Source organism: Poromitra crassiceps (genome assembly GCF_964638095.1).
Source record: "Poromitra crassiceps genome assembly, chromosome: 23".
Taxonomy (NCBI): domain Eukaryota; kingdom Metazoa; phylum Chordata; class Actinopteri; order Beryciformes; family Melamphaidae; genus Poromitra; species Poromitra crassiceps.
Genome location: NC_139639.1, coordinates 13,967,678 through 13,976,509, shown reverse-complemented (window position 1 = coordinate 13,976,509; position 8,832 = coordinate 13,967,678). Strand labels below are relative to the sequence as shown.

At 42.7% G+C, this 8,832-nt stretch overlaps 1 protein-coding gene across 1 annotated transcript; it reads right to left on the bottom strand.

Moving 5' to 3' along the window:
• Positions 1–845: 845 nt before the first annotated feature.
• On the bottom strand, positions 846–3,561 carry gadd45aa (growth arrest and DNA-damage-inducible, alpha, a). Its single transcript, XM_083658770.1, has 4 exons — positions 3,421–3,561; positions 2,710–2,811; positions 2,143–2,389; positions 846–1,641 (listed from the first exon to the last, which is right to left on the bottom strand). Exons 1-4 carry the CDS (start codon positions 3,486–3,488, stop codon positions 1,528–1,530), a joined length of 531 nt encoding a protein of 176 aa, XP_083514896.1. The 5' UTR covers positions 3,489–3,561; the 3' UTR covers positions 846–1,527.
• Positions 3,562–8,832: the final 5,271 nt, after the last annotated feature.

Here is an 8,832-nt window from a genome sequence, read left to right as displayed (position 1 = left end):
TGCACTTACAAAGGGGAATGCCTGCCTTTAACCAGTGACGCTGTGAACACTAGTTCACCGGTGTGCATGTGACACAATCGGAAAAGGAAAGGGGGGGTGGGGGTGCGTGAGTGTAGGAGTGGCGACTGGTTTACGCAACCGTCTCCCTTACAGAACATTCTGAGGAATTCCAGTCATGTGGTCTCCAGTAAGTAAGTGTCTCTCTTCCCAAGACCAGAGCCAGCCAGAGACCGGCTCCAGCTGCCTGTGAGCTGGCAATAGCTGATGCAAAGTGTCGGATAAACACTCTATAATGTAATAATTAATGTAATTCAATATCTGCTATACATGCATTGTTGCACCATATCGCCTCTTTTACTTTGCAAACACGTGTGCAATTGTCACGCACTCTATTCAAGGAAGTCAGCTGGTGAAATTGCAACCTAAACTGTCCCAACAGATCACAGGGACTGGGTGAAAAGGGAAACGTTGTGGATGAATGAACGTGTTCCTGCTGACAGAGGCAGAACAATCGGCAGCGAGCGCTGGGGATTATTGTTCCCTTCAGCTCAGAGATGTCACTGAGGCCACAGAGGCCAGTGTGACCCCTGTGCGAGTCGCACGTGACTCCTCTTTACAACTGTTTGCTGAAGGTCCAAATTCAGCTCAGCTTTGCTACATTTCCAGAAATGCCAAATGAAAAGACATCCAGTTCTGGCTCCAAAAATACTTTTTTTTATTGACCACAATACATCTGTGTCTTGTATTTATATTTTTGCAAACAGCAAAAGTACAAAATGAAACATAAATACACTTAAATATCATTAGAAATAACTTAAATTGTAAAAAAAAAAAAAAAAGGAAAAGAAAAAAGAAAATGGAACTATTTGTAGCAAAAACAGTTGGCATAGGAATAGGAAACACTGAATACCTTCATTGGATGTCTAGCCCTTCCCTTTTCAAACAATAGCAACAGCAAACATTAACATCAACAATTTAAATAAGATAAGTGAAATTGCAAAGGTCCAGTGTTTCAGCAAGTGCTTTGTTTCTGCAGAGAGAGGCCTAGTAGGCCGTGGTCCACTCAACAGCTCACTTTTCTCGCTCTCCCCACTTTTTTGAGTCGTCACAAAGGTTTGACCAAACGAATACATCATACAATCCTTCTGCACATTGCCCACCTTCACATTAAAAAGCACAGACGCTTTTTCCTTTCCACCTCATGACGATACATAAAAAGTGCCCCGCCATTTCTTCTTGGTTGCCAAGGCTGACAGGCACAACTCCCAACAGAGGAAAAACTCCCAACAAGGCATGTCCCAGTGGAAATGCACGCCCCATCTTTTTTTAACACATCCCATCTACATGTAGCTAGTGGGGTCTTTTTTTTCCACCAAATTCATTAACTTAGATGTTGATTTATTTTCCCATCACCGGTGCGATGGGATTTGATCTCAGGGAGGTCATGTGTCCATCAGGGTTTCACGCCATTCCTCCCGTGCAGAGAACAGTCCTTTCACAGGGCTTTGCTGCTGGCTGTTAAGACGTTCATCGTTCAGGCAGGTTGATGATGGGGACCCACTGGTCCATACAGCGGCTCTCCCTGCAGAAGCGGCTCACTTTGCTCAAGGCCGGGTCCTTCCACGTTGAAGAGTGTGGACTCTGAGAAAATTAATACGACAGGGGGAAAAAGGAATTATTAAACAGTTTATATGTTAGCACTATTAGGCTATAAACATCTGGAAGTTTCACTGCTGTCCATGCATAGGCAAATGAAAGTAATTTCCCTCTTCTGAAATTCCGCAGAAGTCATATGAGGAAGCAGGCAGTGTTTACTACCTGCATGAGAACATGTACTGGCAAGTCTGAGTGAAACTGACATGCACTGGCCTAGTAAATGTAGCTACAGGGCTATGCCATTTCATTCATACACGTGTTGTAAAATGAAATACACACAGCTTCAGTTTCATACAATGGCAATTGCCATGATAAACACTGTACAATAGCTAGTTTACTTAAATTAGAGTGCAAAACTGGCAACTGTAAGTTGCAAAAGGGGGGTCGGAAATGATAAAAGGTTTACAGGATCACATCTGTAACATCACATCTGTAATCAACATCTGGTACCAAAATAGAACAGAGAAGGTGAGCATAGACACTTACCGTGACCAGGACACAGTGCAGGTCCATGGGCTCTCCATTCTGCTTTCCCCCTCCTCCTCCTCCTCCTCCTCCACCTCCTCCACCACCCAGGATCTCTGCCAGGCGCCTGGTGTTGTTCACTCTCAGGATGTTGATGTCATTCTCACAGCAGAAGGCCTGAATGAGTGTGAAGTGGATCTGGAGGGCCACATCTTTCACATCGTCGTCATCCGTAGCCAGGATGCATAAGACCACATTATCAGGGTCTCTGAGGGTAGAAGAAAAAGAAAATAATTAGACTCTCCTCTTTTTTGACTTAAATATGAGTAAGCAGTGAGTGTAAACATCCTGTCAAGTGTGACAAATTAACCTCTGAAAACGTGTGTGGGGGCATAAGGAAAAGATCAAATTGCTGGCCCTAACCCAAGGGTGAGGAGGAGAAGACCTGATGTGACTGTAGAACCGTTGCCTAATGGTTAGTGAGCCTTCACAGTTCACATTTCTGCGTAAAAGTGTCAGATCTCAGCATGCAGTGTGTGTGATAAGAGGTGTGGACCTCCGTGTTGCAGATAACCGTGCAGCACTTACATATTCAGGGACTTTGCTGCCTCGTAGACGCCGACTGTAATGCAGCCTTGCGGCAGAGCAGAAGTGAGCACCTCTTCCAGCGCCGTCGCCACAGTGTCCATTCTGCCAACACAGAGAGAGACTCATTAGTTGATAGTAACCACCACATTACAACGATGATGCCACATCAAGTTCAAGCTGCCCAGTTTAGATAAGCTGCGTTGCTAGCTAGTCAGGCTTCCTTGTGCAAGTTCGAGATGGTTGTGCAACTTAGAAGTTCGAGTCGGTTGTCGCCACGCTAACATGATCAATTTTGCGGTGTAAATCGCGTTTTAATAGCTGCAGGAGTGAAAAGAAAAATACAGATTTTACACTTCAGGTATTCAGAGACATTTCACCTGAAACCGGTGCAAACTTATCGTTTAGTATTTAGTTAATCTGCACACTTCGTTTCGCGCTGTTGACTGAAAAGAAAGACAAGTATTTGTTGTCCAAGTGTGTCTCGCGACACGCAACAGCAAAGCTGCAAGCAGCAGCATGGACGATGTGCATTTAATAGGAATTTGCGTTGAAAAGACTCTAGCACGTAATTTATATCGTGCATTAGTCTGCTGCATACTGCTGCACATTAATACCTGAACAGGCTGGTGATAATTCGTGTTAAGAGTTTGAGAAATAGGCTATACAACGGCGTTTCCCCAAATATAACGGAAAATGAAATGCCAAATTTACCTTTCTTGAGAATAATCCCCACTTAGTTCCTCAAATGTCATGTTGTACAGAAAATCCAAGTCCACCATAGAGTCCACGGTACTGATGCTTCACTAAAGTTTTAGTCCAGTCTCCACAATACACACGCGCTCTCTCTGTCGCCTACGTTCACTGTGCTGCAACAACTGACAGACAAATCTGGTAGCTTCTGCTAAAAACCGTCCGGGACAATGCAGTCAGCCGGGTATTTGCATAGGCGTTATCATTGGTGGCATGCTAATTTATCGGCTGTTCCCTCGACTGGGATTGGCTGTAGGACCAAGAGCAACAGCACGAGCTTGCGGTACTACTGCTGGAGGCGTGGTCTGTCTCCAACCGGGTTGCTACCGTACAGCTGCCGGGATGCCGGTGACCAGAGCCGTATACTTCCGGTGACAGAGGCCACCAAGAAGACGATGTGCAAATTGCAAAATGCTTCTGGTCACAAAATAACGTCGTGTGCAGACTGTGCAGTGTGCACTTTATCAGTGTTGGTGACGGTGTGCGGCCCGGCTACCCAGGCCAGTGCCCATGGCATGCCCATGCAAAGAAATTTTCTTTGCAGCAATTTCTGGCAACAACCAAAAACAACATTCATTTCAATGTTCAAGAAATAACCGGGGCATTGCTCAAAGCGAGACTGCTTATATCACCCTTCCTTGCCTACAAGACACATTTTTAAAGTTATAGGAGTAAAGAAGTTTTCGTAGAACTCACTTACGTTGCAAGAGAGGTCAGTTTCTGCAGTGCTGAGTTGAGTTTCTGGAGAACTGCGCATGGCAACGAGACGCTTCTGGGCAAACTGCGCTCTGATTGGAGCGCTGCGGCGCGTGCGAAAACCTGCTGGCGGCTGGCACGCGCACGGGACAGAGAGCGAGAGAGGGACAAACAGTCAGTAGCCTTCCTAAAACTGACCTAAATACCTAATAGGTATATTTAGGTCAGTTTGAAGTCAGTGGTTTGGCCACATGTATTCATCAGTACCTACAAACTACAAAGTGTGCAATTATTCAACTCCAAGCTAACTACCATGCACTTATTCCTTTAGCCAAATGACATCATCAGTGAATTACTCAGTGATGTCATAAATGGCATCATCAGTGATGTCATAAATTCCTCACTGATCACTGATGATGTCACAGTGGGATTTATGACATCACTGATGATGTCACACATCACTGGGATTTATGACATCACTGATAATGTCACAGTGGGATTTATGACATCACTGATGATGTCACAGTGAGATTTATGACATCACAGTGGGACAGAGAGACAGAGAAACAGACAGAGCCCCATTCATATACTGATGATGATGATGTATAATACTAGGCATCTCGCACGCTAGGCATGCTCGATTCCTAGGCTCGGCCGCGCAGTGGCCAAGCTGCGTATGCGAGCTGCAGGGCCAGCTGGGCGAGGCCGCGTAGCGGGCGAGCCTAGGAATCAAGCGCGCATAGCGCGCAAGATGCCTAGTTCAGGAAATTTGCACATTTGCATGATTTTTTCCCCCATTGGACATGCTGATGCTGTACACATCCAGGTTTGATGAGGACTGCAGACTGTCCAGTGAACTGGACCAGACCATGGGTGTTATGGATCTGACCTTTCCAATTTTCTGTCCAAATTTGGTAGAACAATATGCACATTGTGAAACTAAGGTGAGCAGATTCAGATTTACAGTGTGGACCAGAGGTGGGGACTTGAGTCACATGGCTTAGACTCAAGTCACTCAGATTCAAATCACAATTTGAATTTAAAAAAGGTCAAGACACTCTTGACCCAAAAAGTTTAGTATAGTGCATGTTAAAATAAAGCTGGGTTGTATCCCCCCGTTATTTAAACATGCGCTTGCGTTACAATGGTCATCTCAATAAAGGCTTTTCAACTTTTTGCCAGAAGAGTGCATTGAATTTTCTTTTTTACTTTTGTGATCCCCAGCAAAGAGCATCTTCATCACAATCACACCTGTTTAAACTTCCGAGCACTCTGGGCCTTTTCTTTCTCACAATTTGAATTGCTTGAGACTTGACCTGATGCATGAAGAGAAGGCTTGAGACCTGACTTGGGTTCTTGTGATTTGTGACTTGACTTTGACTTGTACATTGATGACTTGAAAATGTCTCTAATGTCGTGACAAATGATCTTGCATTTGTGTAAAATGACTGAAACTGATTGACAAAACTAACACGGTAAATGGAGAGAGAGCTGTTATGCTGCCTCCTGGTGGCTGCTGTCAAAACTAATTGAGAAAAGGCTTGCTCATGACTGAATTATGAAAGTGTTGCCATTTTCACATTATGTAATTCCCTCTAAATGTAATATTATTTTATTGCCTGATGTAAACTACTAAAGGTGCAGTTAAGGGTTTTGCAAGGTGCCACAGAAATACTTTAATATTATTGAGGGTTCAGAATCTTCTTTCCCCCCCAATATTTTATTTTATGTTTACAGAGCAATAAACAAACAAGACAAGACAACAAACAAGCTCAGAGACAGGAAAATAAAAGAAATACATACATCTTTGACATTTAGCATTGTAATGTGGTGCTACCAGCAGCATAAGGTCCTTATGTGCTTGTATTGTGCAAGATATTGTGCATGGGATCCTACACAAGGGGTCGATGGAAAACCATCTGGGCAAGCCGTCCATCACCCCTAACCTCAGTCACTAGTCATTCTTAACTTCATCAAAGTAGGTCAAAAAGGGGTCCCAGATATTTGAGAACCTTCTAAGCGAGTTGGCTCTCAGAAACCTCAGTCTCTCCATCTGTATAACAGAGATCATGTCCATCAGCCACACCTGGAAAGAAGGTGAAGAGGTGGACTTCCATTCCTTTAAAATTAGTCTTTTAGCAACAGTTGTCCCCATTGTCAGAGATTGCTGCACGGCTGTAGGGAAGTTCAGAGAGGACTCTGAGCAGCCGAAGATGGTGAGTTCTGCCTCCGGCTGCAGGGTTACTTTATAGAGTACCAGTCAAATATTTTGGCTCAGGATCCCGTTAGTGACGGGCAGAACCAGAAGGCATGAGATAGTGTGCTGGCCCTCTGGCTCTTGTAATGCGTCTGTTTTTCCACTGGATAGAGCTAGAGAGCCTCTAGAAACTGTGGTTATTATTATGGGCACCACACTCACATAGTCAGTGTTGTTAACTGATGCCATTTTAGAAAGGAAGGTAGGCCAACTTTATTACCTAAACTCTTTGATGCATCTGTATAGATCTGGAAATTATCAATATACGGTATGCCTCTACGGTGGATTACAATTAAACTCCATTATCCTTATTCTTCTTTTCTAATATTGTAAAATATCTCACAGCAGATGTATATCCTGATCTACAGCAGAGGAACAAACTGAGGCAGAGGGCCTCAAAGTGCATCCCACACATTTGCATCCATTCAATGTCAAAGACAATGGAAAATGTATGTATGATGTATCAATGATGTATTTTCTCTCTCAAATAAAGTTTTAGTCAACGTACTAATTATATGGCCTACCTTCATTGTAGAGTAATCAGGGTAGTGTTTAACTGACCACTGATAAAAGTATAGAGATGCAAGAATAGAACAAGAGTTAATACATTTTGAACTTGGTGTAGTCGAACGAGCTGAGTAGCATTTTTACTTTACAGTAGTCCTTTTAAGGGGAATTAAATCAAATACTGCTACAATTTATATATATAAAAAAAAAATCATGTACTCTTTGTAAGCCTGCAGATTACATGTTTTATATAACTGATAAGACTTGACCCCAACCGTTGAATTTTCCATCATCATCACATATAAAAGAGAGTTTAAGTGGGCTCTGTCAGTTTGTTGTTTATATTTTTGTCCCACATTGGATGAGGCCAAAGGTACTGAATGCCATTTTATGTGCGATTGGGCATAATGGTCATTCATTTTGAGCTTACTGCTTATTTTGTGCCTAAAAGGCAGGGTAAACACAGATGCAAGCAACACACTAATGAGGGTTTCCAAATTGCAATCATGGAAGTTGGAAACCCTCATTAGTGTTTTGCTTGCACCTGTTTACCCTGCCTTTTCGACACAAAATTGCCCCCGTGAAAAGGGTCTATGTTATCACTGAAACCGAAATGTTCAGGGAGCCATGCAACATAACACTCTTTACTGATAAACTGCCTGACGTGACTTCACTGTCAAAAGCCCAATGTCATAGCACCATCCCATACTGTAGCAGTCACGGTAAACAGAGAAACCAAACAATTGAACTAACTACACCAACCTACCAGACCAGTACAGTACCAGACCACCTAACTTACCAGAGTTAATTTCCTGATCACTCATATGTCAAGTAACATGTTTCTAGTAGCAAAACTGAGTTAATGAACCTAAATTATTACTTTACCAAACTGAGAGGAATAAATAATGTGAGACCCATGTGTGAGACAGGAGGACTTGACTTGCTTGCTTTTTAGCCTTGCTCAACTGGACCGTAAAGCGCCACTACTGTCGTGAAGACCGTTCTGCCTGTCTTAAAAAAGCATGTGATGTAAAGCGCTGCACTGCCCCCATGTGGCTACAAGCTCAAATGTACCTGGCGTACATAATAGAAAATGTGGATTCTTAACTGCCCATGATATGAAGGCTAGAGACTACTCTACATATAGCCCGAAGAATGATTGAATTAAGTTAAACTGTAAGGGAAAAAGAACATCGAGCACACTCCCAAAAATATAAACAACTTTGGTGCAGGGCACATAGGCTACAATATCAAGTCACAGCAGAAAGGGTGCTGGCCTTTCTCCTGTGACTTAAGTTAAACTGTAGCCTAACTTGTCTACAAAGATAACTATTGCTTAGAAAATGATTGTTTATAGATTATAATCTAGAAGAACACAGATAGCTAGTAATGACTACAGCACCAGCAGACATATCCACACACCAGTGGCAGTTCAGTGCATCAGACATATATTAACAAATGTAGATTTACCATGTTTGCTTGATCATGGAAAAAACTTCTCTTTTTTCTTTATTTATATATTTATTCTTTTTGCACGCTTTGTCTTCAGTGTAAACTTTTAGCTTCCACTCTCTGCCTTTGTGTGCCTCTGCTGCTACTGGTCGTCGTCATTGTTGTCTGTTTGCAACTGACAGTTGTAAGGTGAGTTGCGTTTTCCTGTTACATTCCCAGAAACAGTTTTGATACAAGGCTTTATGGCATATCACCTGTTTGTGTTCCTCCAAGCGTTGCCAACTTTTAATAAGCAAAGATAAGGGACATTAAATTAATTTCTGAAATACATTGATTAGGTTGCAGGTGGGAGTGGTCTACTAGAGCTTACCTACTTATTCCATATTTATAAACATGTTCCAGAGCCAGTCTAGTTAATACAGTAAATCCACAGAACTATTTTGATTAGCTAAGAAATGCAA

What these genes read in the sequence shown, in the direction of transcription:
- gadd45aa (XM_083658770.1), bottom strand. Translation starts at nt 3,488, where the DNA reads ATGGTGGACTTGGATTTTCTGTACAACATGACATTTGAGGAACTAAGT. An exon ending in GGGGATTATTCTCAAGAAAG is followed by an intron (nt 2,812 to 3,420) that starts GTAAATTTGGCA and finishes CTGTGTTGGCAG; the next exon opens with AATGGACACTGTGGCGACGG. An exon ending in GCAGCAAAGTCCCTGAATAT is followed by an intron (nt 2,390 to 2,709) that starts GTAAGTGCTGCA and finishes TTCTACCCTCAG; the next exon opens with AGACCCTGATAATGTGGTCT.